The sequence below is a fragment of the Theobroma cacao genome, chromosome 5 (genome assembly GCF_000208745.1).
Source record: "Theobroma cacao cultivar B97-61/B2 chromosome 5, Criollo_cocoa_genome_V2, whole genome shotgun sequence".
Lineage (NCBI taxonomy): Eukaryota > Viridiplantae > Streptophyta > Magnoliopsida > Malvales > Malvaceae > Theobroma > Theobroma cacao.
Window position 1 is genome coordinate 38,020,068 of NC_030854.1, and position 14,707 is coordinate 38,034,774.

Sequence of the window (14,707 nt, forward strand, 5' to 3'; positions counted from 1 at the left end):
ATTTTGTTCAAAATTATCGGATTTATTTTTTCAATAACACGTGAATAATGAATTGAGTGTGGTGCAACAAGTGAAAAGCTGTTGACTTTTAACATAAATATATATTTTTTATGTTTGGTCCAGTCAAAACATTCTGCTCTCTGCAGGAATTTTACCTGATTTTTGGCTTTTCCTTCCCTCTTTGCATGGATTTTACTTTAAATGGTGCTGACTCACTGAAAACTTCAGCCATGGATGACTATCTGCAAAAACTCATTTAGTCTATTTTGTGTTGCTTGAAATCCTTGTATGTTGGTCCAAAGCATTGACATGGATGATACAGTTAAACTTCGGGATTTTTGACTTGGATGTCTCGAATTCGAAGTTCGAAATGAGAAATGATTATCTCTCATTATGTAATCAAAACCGAGGCCTAGTTTGGTTGAGATTGAATCTTAGTTCTTATATCTTTCAACTGATGCAACCAAACGTAATGCCAAAGCTGGAGGGTTGAATACTGACAGACTATGTTATGATTGAATTTATGGCTTTTGGCCTTAGCTTGCTGCCAATGTTGCTGCAATTGTACATTTGTAGCAGAGAGAGACAGAGAGAGAGAGAGAGAGAGTGGAAAGGAAAGAAGAAATAGTTGAACATACATGACTGATGATGGTAGTTATTGCCAAATGCACTGATCTGAATTGGGCAAGATAGTCATGCCTGATCTGATCTTGATACAGCATAAAACTTAAGACTTTGAATTGAAGATTAGTGTAGTTAATTCAGTTACTTGTTCTCTCAGCAATTCCAACTTCTTCTTTGATGGTGTCATATAGTGTCTCAACTAGATTAAGCAGAAAAGCATCTGAACCATGTTTTGCCACCAAAGAGATTGACACAGGAAGATCATTATGCATCCCCAGTGGAATGCTGACCTGTGGACAGGATGAGTCTTTGAAGATGTAAGAAGTTTCTAAAGAAAAACAAGTAGAAAGTGGGAGATATTCAGGGTCATTTGTTTTGTTTTGTGTGTGAATGTTGGGGGGAGTGGGTGCAGTGAGAGAGAAAGAGAACCTGACAAAATCCAGATACTCCAGCAATGGATAGCAAACTAAAAGCTCTAGCACGAAATACTTCCAGTGTCGCTGGATTTGATTGTAGTTTTGGTGGATCCCCTGGAATAGTAGGCAGAGCAAGGATGCCTTTATCCTGCAAAGTATATATTTCACTACATGAAGGCATCTCTTTTTTCTCATTTCGATTAACTGAAAGGCTAGCTTAAAAGGAATATTGAACCAATGGAGTTAAGAAAATCCTATTCCTGTATCTATCTGTCTTCCTTCCAAATCAGAAACATTAGCATGTTTATCTCAAATGAGCAGTCCACCACATGAAAGTTTATTAGAAGTCCATGTCAGATGCTTAGACAAATGGATGCAACCATGTATATGTAAGTTCCCTAATCATCACAACTGTAAATAGAAGAATATTTGGCTAGTTATCAAGAAAAAGTAAGTACCTCAAGGAGAGCTGTAAGAGCAGCACGGAATTCATTCTGCACAGTGTGGCAGACATCAATGTTTTCCTCTGGTGTTCTAATGGCAGCCCATATCCTCTCAGATAGTCCTGGACCTAAATTAGGATTCACTGTCGTGACCCATTCAGCATGGTTGTTCTTGAATTCATACCTATGCTTCAAACAGAAATCAAGTTCAGGCGTCAATATTCAGAAGGTTCTTCGTCTAGCATGATCCTGAGCAATATGAGAATTAGCATTCAGGTGGACTGAATGAGGTAAAAGTTCCATGACGCTTTGCACCTTTGAAGCAATCGCATTGCACTTGAAAGAGCTGCCAAGGATGGTATGTTATAGAAATGTTCTTCATTCCCCCCACTCATGAAATGCTGCAAACTAGGTACTTTTTCCTTTACATAGTCTCCAAGAATTACATGCTTTAGAATTTGACCTGCACTGGCAAATAGATAAAATACATCTTACATGCCAAAAAACAAACTGCTTCAGTATTTAAATGAATTGGAACACGAAATGTGAAAAAAATACTTCCATATGCCATTTCTAATCAGCCAAGTTCTGTCCCATAATCACTTGTGCAAAGGAGATATACTTAATGAGAACAATTTTCTGTGTGATTCACAGTGCCTTCTAAGCCTGAACAAATTCCATTATCTCCATGCCATAAATGACTTTTCACAAGTCTACTTATTGAACTTCACCAATAACAGAAGCCAATAGTTTGATTATTACCTCCAAAGAGCTTCTCCACTGATTTTACAAGAACTTGAGTTGTTCGATCATTTGGAATGCTTGACAAGCTGAAACAATCTTCTGGTATAATAATCTGACTAGGTCTGACAGGATCCACATTAGGTAAGTGCAGCAGGACACGTCCAACCTTATTCAGAACTACAGGATCCCTAGCAAACCATCCTAGATGAGAACTGATGTTAGAAGAATGACTCATCAAATCAAGAAGCACTATAAATTGCACAGATCTAACCCTATGTTTAGTAAAACAGTTTAACTAGATAAGTACATGAAAATATTGCAAGGAGTAGTTCAGAGCAACAAATCTTTTATGGTGAAAAAACTACATTTTTTGTCAAAATTAACCAAAACTTCAAATTAGGCTTTTCAGATGTACTTGTGTAGTTTATCAGAACTAAAATTTCTCTTATGCATTTCTCTGAAAGACACAGACATTGAGATGGTGCCATCAGATTTCCTCCTTACCCACAGTATCAAAACTCTGTGCCATAGGAATAACTCCAGAAGTAGAGACAGCATCATGTGAAGGCCGAAACCCAAGAATCCCACAATATGATGCAGGAACTCTCACACTTCCTCCGGTGTCAGTTCCTATGTTAGAGACAAAAATCACTCAAATGAAAACTTGAGGAAAAACCAAGGAACACAGTCCATATTTAAGAAGGAATAAACACCTAGGGAGAAGTCCACGAGCCTTGCACCTACTGCAACAGCAGAGCCGCTGGAAGATCCTCCAGGTACTCTATCTGGTGCACATGGATTCGTGGGAGTGCCATAGTGTATATTTTCCCCATTGATACTGAAAAAAGGAAACAGTTATTCACATATAGCCAGCTAATATGGTGAAATTATGAAAAGAAATTTTAATGCGGTAAAAAAGAAAAAGAACTAGAAGCTCTTAACCAATATGCCATTTCATCCATGACAGTCTTGCCAACACAAGTGGCTCCTGCCCTCAAGACATCCAGCACAGCCGGTGCTGCTGATATGGCAGCTGAATGAGTCCTTTTCCAGTCAGGGTTTCCAAACCCAGTGACATATCCATCCACATCAAATCTGTTTCCAATTTTTAACTCAAAATAAGTAGTCTCAAGCACCCAGAGAGCAGAAAAAGAAGAAACAAGGGGACCCAATACTCAAAAGCTGAAATTGATTTATGTTTAGCTTGTAGACACTCACATTCAAATCAATAAGAAACAATTAGCTAGACAAATAAGCTTTAAGAGATACAACAAAATTGAAGACTCAAAAGGCAAAAAATTGGTATACAAGCATCAATATGACCATCAAAACAAGGAGCATGCTTTGAATTATTCAGGAAACATATCATTAAAAAGATTATAAAAACGAATGACTCACATGTCTTTAACAGCAAAACTGAGGCCATTGAGGGGAAGTTGCTGAGAAGGACTTGGTTGGAGAATAAATTTCTCCATGAAGGCTCCGTACTCGAAGCTTTTTGCCATGTCTGTAACTGTTCTTTCTGCACGTTCTCAAGTATTTCACAGTCAGAGAAGTAAGGTTGCCGAGGCAAGAACTGCCAGTTTGAAGATAAAACGTTCCATCTTAGGTTGCCTTGTCAACACATCAGCATTTCTCAAAATGTGGTTTCTGTGTGATGACTCTTCTACCCTTTTGTTTCCTATGTAGTAGGGTAGTTGGCTTTTGACAGTTAAACAATGGTAAAGATGTGTTTCTGTAGTTTGGTTGGACCAAGTCTTGGCGGTTATGAAAGGTTCGGAAACAGATTATAGAAGCCATAGTCACTGAGTTACCCTGAAATTGTGAATAAACCATAGCCTTAACTCAGATTGATCCTTAGTTTCATGCTGAGTGTCATAATCATATTGTTCAGAAAAATTGTAAGATGATTGTGCATGGTTTTACACTACTTTTTTTTTCTTTTAAGAAATGGTTTTTCATTGCTAGTCATAATGTATCATAGCATTCTTATTTATATCATATAAAGCAAGGCTTACAAAGGATAATGTTGCATAATTTGACCCTTTCCAAACTTAGCAATGTGGAAGTGTGCTGCACTGGCCTTGGAGCACCCTTAACTCGAGTTTTTTTATCAAAGATAACAAATCATGGAGATACAGCTCAGTGCTAGAATTTAGGTTCTTCTTCTTCAGGTTCATTGGTTTCTCTGGGAGTGTTCCAACCAAAGCATTGCATCATTGCACCGTAGGCTTCAATATTCTAATTGATGGCAAGAAACAATTCTAACTTATTCACGAATCAGTCTGTTCTTGCTTGTAGAAAAATGGCTTAGCTGCATCAACGACTGCACCCTTTAAATCTTCTTTTTCCATCCAAGTGTCTTTATTAGTGGATGAGAACTCTAGTGCTTGAATGTCAGAGGTAAATATAAGGAAAATCGGGAGCTGTGCATAGCTTGGTTGGTTGAGCTTAAGTGATTGCATAATGTAAAGGGGGTTCTTGTAATAAGAAGAGGAAGCGTTGCAAACAAGTAAGGGATGTATCGGAGGTGTCGGAGAGGAAGATTGGAGCAGTTCTTGAAGTACTAAATGTTGTGACAGGTGGAAGAGAATAAAAAAAAAATAGGTGTTCTAAATGAAAATAGGTTAGAGAGAAAAGCTTTGAGTCAGAGTCTGGTAATTCTGAAAGTGAAATAGAAAAAAAATGTAAAAGGGGTTCTTGTAATAAGAAGAGGAAGCGTTGCAAACAAGTAAGGGATGTACTGGAGGTGACGGAGAGGAAGATTAGAGCAGTTCCTGAAGTACTAAATGTTGTGGCAGGTGGAAGAGAATAAGAAAAAAACTTTGAGTCAGAGTCAGGTAATTCTGAAAGTGAATGAGAAAAAAAAACGTAAAAGGGTTTTTGTAATAAGAAGAGAAAGTGTTGCAAACACGTAAGGGATGTATCGGAGGTAAAGGAGATGAAGATTGAAGTAGTTCCTGAAGTACTAAATGTTGTGACAGGTGGAAAAGAATAAGTGTTCTAAATAAAAATAAGCTAAAAAGAAAAGTTTTGAGTCAGAGTCGGGTAATTTTGAAAGTGAAAGAGAAAGTTCCCCTTTTGAATTGTGAAGGCTTTATATATATAGTGTCAGAAGTAACGGTTACAAGAAAAGGTTTTAATATATGTAATGAATGGTACCATTAAGGAGAAATTTAATGTTAGGTAACCGTTACTAAGAGTTAATATTGAGTAACGGTTAGAAATTTATTATGTGACTGTTTATATTTATTGAGACTTGTTCTCGAGTAAGAGCTGATAGAGAAATGTTGTACGTGAATGGGCATAGGGGAGGAAGCTATACGTGAATAAGTACAAGAGAAGAAGCTGTACAAGAACAGGTACAAGAGAGAAAGGTATATGAGAATAGATATACAAGAACAAGATAGGAGAGTGAAACACTTGTACTTCAGGAAAAAGTTAAGAGGAAGACCTTTTAACTACCTCCATATCTGAACCACCAAACTAAACTCTTCAGAGCATCTCAAAATGAAAGTAACCCATGAACTCTGTCACTTATTTCGAGTTACTTTCACTGTCACCCAAGTGAAGTGGTTTTTCTATTCGAAATAGCTATTATACTTGTATTAGTTGTTCCATATGGAGTAGTGCTTTACTTATTCTAGTTGTTCTGCTTTAAATAGTACTTCACTTGTTTTAGTTGTTTTGCGTGAAGTAGCGCTTCACTTGTTCTAGTTATTCTGCGTGAAGTAGCACTTCACTTGTTTAAGTTGTTCTCTGTACAATATTATGTTGTAACATAATTCTTTAGAGTAACAGTATTAACCAAAATCAAGTATCTACATACAATAAAGCTCTTAAGAATCTCACTATCAACAGGCAAAGATACCAAAAACATTATAAGAAGAAACAAAAGTGTGAAGATATCAACGCCAACTGGTATGGTATCGAAGACAATAGCTGACATCAGTGTCTGTAGTTAATCGATACATTATACAAACTGAGCAGCAATTATGTTCTTATATGTTTTACAATTAACTCTGGATTCTACATTGTCCATGGAAGGGGATCTAGAAATAGGAATCGTGGAAATTCATGCCTCCAGACTGTGTCCCATGTCTCATGCTTCCGCATTTTGTGATACAGTAATTAACCCCTATGGTAGTTACTGCAGAATGTAACAGAGGCCTTCATAAAACCTTTAAAGTTAATTTGAAATGAAAGACAGACTGACATAAGCAATTTATTCTGTCAGCAGTTCGATTTGTTCTTTGAGGGTGTCATATAAAGTCTCAACAAGATTGAGCAGGAATGCATCTGAACCGTGTTTTGCCGCTAGGGAAATTGCCACGGGAACATTATGATACATCCCTAGAGGTATGCTGACCTGCATAGAACAGATACTAACACATTTCAGAATCCCTATCCAGAAAAAGGGGAAAAAAAAAAGAACAACAACTTGTAGGATTTTCAAGATTGAACCTGACAGAATCCAGACACCCCAGCAATGGACAACAAGCTAAAAGGCTTGGAGAAAAACAAATCCAATGTGGATGGATTTGCTTGCACTTTTGGTGGTTCCCCTGGAGTTGTTGGGAGAGCTAGGATGCCATGATCCTAAAGAGTACATATAAGTAGAGTGATTTATAAGAATGAATATCTTACTATGAATTTTCCTTTTTTGTTTTCCTAGTAACTAGGTCATAGCTTTTCTATAATCATGCATCAGTCATCCACAAGAATATAGCCAGGGTTAGTTTAAGAGAGCTTTATTTGAATCAGCAGACTAGCAAACATTTGCAATGCAAGTAACAGAGAGAGTACCCCAAGCAGGTCAGTAAGTGCAGCACATAATTCGGTCCTCACAGAATGGCAGACATCAACGTTTTCTCCTGTTACTTTAATGGCATCCCATATCCGCTCAGAGATTCCAGGACCAAAATCTGGATTCACTTTAGTGACCCATTCAGCATGGTTATTCTTAAATTCATACCTACAGTAATACACGATCCTGAATAATATGAAAATTACCATGCAGGCAGACTATATCATTAAAAGATTCAAAGATGTTTTGCACCTTTGAAGTAATCGCATTGCACTTGAAAGGGCTGCCAAGGATGGTATATTATCCTCTTGGTCTTCATTTTCCTTATCCATGAAATGCTGCAAACTTGGCACTTTGTCCTTCACATAGTCACCAAGGATTACATGCTTTACACATTGACCTGCACTTGCAAGTACATAAAGTGAGGTCTGACTTACTAAGAAGCAACCTGATTTCAGTACCAAAGTGAAGTTGGTCACAAATGCAGCAAAATACAAAGAATCAGATGGCATGTTTAACGGGACAAGATCTATCTTCATATCAGATGCTTGAAAGAAACATTTTTAATGAGTCATTTTCTGACAGACAACCCAGATTTAAAAATGCAGTTCTTTATGCTCTCTAAGCCTAAAGAAATCCTATATTATATCATTTGAAGCCAAGCCAAAGAACAAGCTTTCAAAGTAGTTAACAAAGTTTACAGAAGCCTATGGTTGAATCACTTACCTCCAAAGAGCTTCCTGATTGACTTTACAAGAATTTGAGCTGTTCGATCACTTGGAACACTAGATAGATGGAAACAATCTTCAGCAATAATAATCTGATTTGGTTTGATAGGATCCACATCAGGTAAATGCAGAAGAACACGTCCAACACGGTTTAAAATCACAGGGTCCCGAGCAAACCATCCTAAATGAAAATTTGGGGTCAAAAGAGTGATCCATGAAAGTAAGGGCTCTAACAGTTTTTTGGTTCTGACCTCAAGTATTATAGCTCACCAAAATGGTTAGCAGCACAGAAAATGTAGATATGGAAACTCTTTTTCCTTTATAAAAGTTATTAGTACTAAAATCTCCAAGGACATGCTTGAGAGAGAACAAAAACCAAGGACAATATTGTTCACAAGATAATATGTTTGCTTAATAAACTTGTGGACTTTGAACTGCTTCTGAACATTGCAGCGTCATTGACTGTATAATCAATATTATAATTTCTCTTATGAATTTCACTGAAAGGTAAGAGATTCCGAAAGGGTGCCATCCCCAAGCCTTCACATTTAGGCCTTACCCACAGTATCGAAACTCTGTGACATAGGAACAACTCCTACAGTAGAGATGGCACCAAGTGAAGGCCGAAATCCAAGAATTCCACAATATGATGCTGGGACTCTTACACTTGCTCCAGTGTCAGTTCCTATGTTAGAAAACAAAACAATTGGTTTTCAAAGAGGAGGCTAAATAAAGAAAGACAACAACGCATTTGAAAAGGAAAATACTCACCTAGGGAGAAATCTACCAGCATTGCACCTACTGCAACAGCAGAGCCACTGGAAGATCCTCCAGGCACCCTATCTGGTGCACAAGGATTTGTGGGAGTGCCGTAATGTTTATTTACTCCATACATACTGAATAAAAGATTTACACAGATATTCAACAGACAAGTATTATGAAAAGAAAGCATATGCAGTCATCACAATCTACCATCAAAACTCTGACCAGTAGGCCATTTCATCCATGACGGTTTTTCCAAGACAAGTTGCACCTCCCTTTAAAAGGTCCATCACAGCCGGGGCTGTTGTTGTGGCAGCTGAATGAGTCCTGGCCCAGTCAGGGTTTCCAAAGCCAGTGACATATCCCTCTATGTCAAATCTATTCCAAATCGAAACATAAAACTCATTAGCCTCAAACACTGGGATAGCAGAACAGGAAATACAAGGTACAATAATCAAAAGCAGAAATTGATTTGTCAGCTTGCAAAGATTTGAAAACGCATACTAACACACAGAGTATATAAGAGAATACAGGAAAAAAACTAATGACTGAAATTGAAAAAGAAATTACATCAGGTCTCCAGGAGAATACAGATAATATATTATATGTATAGCTGAAAATTGATTTGTTAGCTTAGAGATTGGAGACAGATGCAGACATTCAGGTGAAATATCATACAGCTCAAGGCTATATACAATTAAACACTATATAAACAGAAGAAGGTATGGCATAGATAAAAATTTGGTGCATGAACTTAACTAACACAAGCTTTTTTGTAGACTGTGATAAAATCATAAACCCAATAATCTGAAACCAAAAATAGGCATACAAGCATTAAGATGCATAAAAATAAGTAAAAACAAGCTTTAATTGTCATGTATCCATCAAATATAAGAAAGATTGATGTTACTGAGGAAACATTAAGAGGTAAATGTATATAGAGAGGGACAAACATGTCTTTAACAGCAAAAGTGAGGCCACTCAAAGGGAGTTGCTGCAGTGAAGGGCTTGGTTGGAGAGTAAATTTCTCCATGAAAGCTCCAAACTCCAAGCTTTTTGCCATGGCTGTTGCTGCTATCTTTGTTTGAAGTGTGTAGTAGACTCATTAATCTGTATGTCCTTTTATTTCAAGCACAGAACCCAGCTACAAGACAAAACAGTGTTGTTACCAGTCCTAGTCTTATGTTAGATTTCTTGTTGGCATCGTTCTCAAGCAGTAATGCAATTCCTTCCCTAATGACTCTTTTCTCCTTTGCTGACTTCTAATTAAGACTATAGTTGCTGAATTTACCTTTCACTTACTGTTCTAAAGAAATATCTGCACGAGTGGTATAAATAGTAGCAAATGTGATGTGATGATGTGATGATGTGATGACTTTTGAGTCAGCCAGATATTGAACCAAAGGTAGCAGCAAACTATGGATATTTGATTGAATTGAAGGCAGTGCAAGTACCTTTTTATGTTGGAATGGAACTCCCTTAAGCTTCATCAAGTCCATGTCAAAGATTTATCATTGATACGAATTGATGGCACGTTTAGTTCACGAGATAGATAAAAATGAAATAAAATAGTTATTACGTGAAAATAAAATAGAATAAGTATTATGTAATTTGATATGATGAATGGAATAAAGTAAAAATAATTATTATGACTTATTATAGTGTTGATTGGTAACAATATCTTTAGAATAAGAAAAGAATACAAAATAAAAAGATAAAAATATCCTTTATTATATATAATTATTTATTTTTATTTTATTTTTTTAAATATTAATAATTATAATTAATTAAAAATATTATAATTAATAATTTATAATATTAATATTTTAATATAATTAATATTAATATTTAATATAATTTAAATTATTAATATTTTAATATAAATTTAATTATTAATATTTAATTAATAATATTTTATTTATAATTTAATATTATTTTGATTAAAATATTAATAATTTATTTTTATTTATNGTTTAAAAAATTACAACTCGATTTTTATAAAATATTATTTTTCTCTCTCACCTCCGTCTCTCCCTTGATTTCAAATTTTAATAAAATATTAATAGTTTAAAATATTAATATTTTAATATTTTAATCATATTAATATTAATAATATTTAAATTATATATAAAATATTAATATTTTAAATTTTACAAATAATTTATTTTTTTATTCTATTTTTCTCTTCTTTTTTTTTCATGGGCTGGTCGCCGGAAAGACGATCGGTGTAACAAAACGCCAATCTGGTGCACCATGTGGCCTGATATAGCCACTATGGCGCCAGATCGACGCTTCCCCGTGGCTGGATCTGGCTGTAGAGTGCTAGATCCAACAGTGGGATCTGGTCGGGAAGCACCAGATCCGGTGCTTCCAGCGACTAGATCTGGCCCTCAGTGGGATCTGGCTGGATCTCGATTGAATGTTGTCGGAAAAGACTAGATCGACGATTTTAGACCATATTCGTTCGCTGCCGTCGCTGTCGTTGCCGGTGTTGAGTATCAATTAGAGAGAGAATGAGAGAGGAAAAAACATGAGAAGAGAGAGAAAGAAAAAGAAAAATGGGAAAAATATTTATAAATCTAGGGTTGTAATATTTTAAAATTATAAGGAGTATTTTGGTCATTATATATTTGAAAGCTATTCCACGAGACATGAAATAGATATTATCGAAAAGAGAGAAATGAATGGATAAAACTGACTTTTAACCTATTTGATGGAATTTTTATTCCTGCGAAATTGCTATTCCATCTCCCAATTTTATACCAAACAAAGGTATAGAAAAAGATCGAGAATAGAAGGAGAATAGCATAACTATTCCCCATACCAAACGTGCAGTAACGGTTTGTGTTCATATAGGCTTATCTGCAAGCTCACCTGTTCCACTTGGAATGTTTGTTCCAAGATACAGTCCTAGGTTAGGTGTCCTGTCAGCATCATTTTTTGTGGAAATATTGTGCTGTGTCTGTTGCTCGATTGCTTTTTTTTTTTTTTTTTAAGTTAGGAAGCAAAAGCATCAAAGAATTATCTACATGGATATTACTTGATGAGAAAAAATTGCAACATCTATTTACATTAGAAATGGAAATTTCATTCAGCTCCATCAGAGTCTATATCAAAGATATACAAGTATGGAACCACTCCTACATGTTGACTAGGTTCTTCTGCAGGCTTGGTGCTGGTGGTTCCTCCTGGAGTGTTCCAACCCAAGCGTTGCATATAAACTGCATCATAAGCATCAATGTTCAAGCCCGAGGCAAGAAATAACTCCACCTCATTCACAAATCGATCTGTTCTTGCCAGTAGAAATGGCTTTGCTGCATCAAAGACAGCCGTCCTGAAGTTGTCTTGTTTTGCTTCAGCAGGTTTCTTTAATAGATGGGTCTGTTCGATTCTGGAAAAAGCAAAACCAGGTGAGACTCCAATGATTGAACCAGTGAATTGGTTTCCAGCTAGTTGCACTTCATACAACTGAATGAGTAGGAAGTAATGAATATTACCTTCTCAAGAAAGAATTAATCACACCATGTATGTGATGCACAACTACGTCAACATCTTCCTCCTACAAATTAAGTGTCAAAGGAAGTTTACTTAGTTCGTTGAGCAAAAATGATTTTCCCAGTAAGCGCAAGTCATAACATATTCCCAGCCAGATGATATACTTCTTCTAAGCATTTCTGTTTGATAAATTTTTGATCATGCATAATGTTCAAAAAAGATGTTGACATAAATAAAGAATATAACTATTCTGGAATATCCAAACTTGCAAGTAAATATACATGGAAAACACAAAGACCTGCATTAAAGTTTGAAGTTCCCTTTTCAACCAACCATGGAGCCACACATTTGACTGAAGATACTTCCGAGATTTCCAAAATCGCAATACATCAAATATGTCATTTACAATACCTGGTTGAAAACACAATTTACTGAAAAACTCATATACATAAAAAGCAGTGGTTTTACCAGGAAAAATCAAACAAAGAACAGAGAAAAATCAATAAACAAAGTTAACCAAAATGACAAATGGTAAAAAACCTGGTTCACTGTAATAGCATTGTAATCTATACTTGTGTGCTTTTGAAAAGGTGAATCTGCAAATACCAATAAAAGGTAGGCCAAATAAAGACATCTAACAATATGAAATGAAACTTAAGAAAACCAATAGATAGAATAAGTACCTATTCTCAAAATCTTGATTTATATAATGCTGTTGAAAACAAGTTCCATCGAACCCACTGATTACTGAAAAATTCTCAGTCTGCAAAATTTCCCATACCATAGCAGCATGAGAGACAAAATTTTACATGAATATCATGTCTAAACACAATTGATGAGGAGATCAACAACCAACCCTCTTGTCCTCCAATATTCATCAAAATGAATGTATGGGGCATGAAAAAGTTAGAAGAATATTTTGAATGAAAACAAACCTTGCATAGAGGACATTTCACAGAGGAAGATGGGCAGGTTCGCTTGCTAGCAACCACTCTACTCCAATGCACAATACAATTGTAACAAAACTTATCTGCCACGCAGATTGAGAACAGTGAATCAAAATTTTTGCCACCAAATCAAGGATAAGCAGCCTACATTTCCAAATATCTGCCGACATAATTTACTAGTTTAACATACATTATATGCAAGCTCTTCATTTAACCAAAAACAATGCCAATAAACAGTCTTCCCGAGTCAATAAATTTCAAATTTTATTCAATATCCACCAAGCTCTGCCAAATCTACATTCAATTGAAATAGAAATATGTTAAAAATTTTCTCTTTATCAATCTATTATCTTTCACCAGACCAAAGACTAAACCTGTAAGCAGCTTTCAATATTTCTACCTAAAGGGTTCCTCCTATATCAAAATACTTAAGTACCCAACCCCGAAAACTAAACCAAAATCACAACTTTATTAATTCAGCACTCATAAATAAACAAAAATAAAAGTACCCAAATAAAAATTGAAGCATGATTTCACCAAAAAGACCAAGAATTCAAATTTCATAGACATAAACAGAGAGAGAGAAAGAGAAACGTACGGAAACATGTGTCGAGATAGGATTCCTGAACCAAGGGCCCGAGGCAGATTGGACACGGGTTGAAGTCTTGTTGTGAAGGGCAAGACCCGGTTTGTTTAGCATCTTCTTCACGATTCATCGGGATTTCACTACGGTTACCTATGCTCCTCCGAAGCCCTCTGGTTTTGTGTTTTACAGGTGGTTTTTTCAGGTATTGACGGGCCATAAGGCCCAATATTTGTTTGGGAAGTGGGCCAGGTTTGAACAAAATTAGGCCCAATAAAAATTTTGGGCTTCGAGGAATTAAACATGGCTTTGCTGCTTCTAATTCATTTCCAATTATGATCGTGCAAATCAAAAGTATTATTATTATTATTATTGATAAATTAAAATTAATTTATGATTAAAATTAATTAGATAAATAAATAAAAAAATATGAATAATTTTTAAATTCAAATTTATTTAAAAATGTACATGTTAATTTATGACATAATATTTTTAAAAATTTTTAAAATTATTTTAAAATTTTTAAATTATTTTTAAATTTTTAAATAAATTTTTTATTATATTAAATTAAGCTCTTGAAATATGATTAACTAATGAGAGACAGTTTACTCTTTGTGACTATAAAAATGAGAGGTATAACACCTAAATACTCAATCGTATTTTAATACACAATCGATGAAGATTCATGTCTCCCCTTTACTATTACTAGTGACACGTCACGAGTAACCCATCACTAATATCACAAAGTTAATTTTGATGCTAAATTCATAATCAACTTTAATACCAAATATCACAATCCACACCATCTATTATGAGATTGATGTCTCTCTTTTATTATCTTCAATTGTGCATCACTAATACCCTAAAGTCAAAACCCCCTCCATTATCTTCAATGGCATCACTAATACCATAAAACTTATTCTAATATCAAATCTTAGAATTCTCTTTGATATCAAATGTCACAGTTTGAGTCATCGACTGTGAGATTCATATATCATTTTTATTATCTTTAATGATACATTGCTAATATCTCAATACTGTGACTTCCTTTCACTGTCTTTAGTAACACATCACTAATACCGATAATTAATTCCTAAAATTGATTTTGATATCAGATATTATAATCCGAACCAATTTATTCACACGATTTTGTCTATT

General features: G+C 35.2%; 3 protein-coding genes across 5 annotated transcripts; all 3 read right to left on the reverse strand.

Annotated features, from left to right (window-relative positions):
• LOC18600400 (amidase 1) lies at positions 490-3,861 on the reverse strand. Of its 2 annotated transcripts, XM_007030803.2 has the most exons (9): positions 3,626-3,861; positions 3,170-3,322; positions 2,941-3,065; positions 2,732-2,857; positions 2,246-2,428; positions 1,799-1,946; positions 1,499-1,667; positions 1,054-1,188; positions 490-914 (listed from the first exon to the last, which is right to left on the reverse strand). In XM_007030803.2, exons 1-9 carry the CDS (start codon positions 3,730-3,732, stop codon positions 762-764), a joined length of 1,299 nt encoding a protein of 432 aa, XP_007030865.2. In that variant the 5' UTR covers positions 3,733-3,861; the 3' UTR covers positions 490-761. The 2 variants fall into 2 exon arrangements, with proteins under 2 accessions (XP_007030865.2, XP_017977922.1); XM_018122433.1 differs by lacking the exon at positions 3,170-3,322 and having other exon boundaries at positions 3,626-3,841.
• Positions 6,084-9,712, reverse strand: LOC18600401 (amidase 1). Of its 2 annotated transcripts, XM_018120624.1 has the most exons (10): positions 9,478-9,562; positions 9,284-9,331; positions 8,750-8,902; positions 8,534-8,658; positions 8,322-8,447; positions 7,761-7,943; positions 7,287-7,434; positions 7,034-7,202; positions 6,692-6,826; positions 6,084-6,596 (listed from the first exon to the last, which is right to left on the reverse strand). In XM_018120624.1, exons 3-10 carry the CDS (start codon positions 8,812-8,814, stop codon positions 6,453-6,455), a joined length of 1,095 nt encoding a protein of 364 aa, XP_017976113.1. In that variant the 5' UTR covers positions 8,815-8,902; positions 9,284-9,331; positions 9,478-9,562; the 3' UTR covers positions 6,084-6,452. The 2 variants fall into 2 exon arrangements, with proteins under 2 accessions (XP_017976113.1, XP_007030866.2); XM_007030804.2 differs by lacking the exon at positions 9,284-9,331 and having other exon boundaries at positions 9,478-9,712.
• Positions 11,538-13,726, reverse strand: LOC18600402. Its single transcript, XM_007030805.2, has 7 exons — positions 13,565-13,726; positions 12,955-13,049; positions 12,703-12,782; positions 12,560-12,615; positions 12,318-12,430; positions 12,022-12,083; positions 11,538-11,915 (listed from the first exon to the last, which is right to left on the reverse strand). Exons 1-7 carry the CDS (start codon positions 13,680-13,682, stop codon positions 11,612-11,614), a joined length of 828 nt encoding a protein of 275 aa, XP_007030867.2. The 5' UTR covers positions 13,683-13,726; the 3' UTR covers positions 11,538-11,611.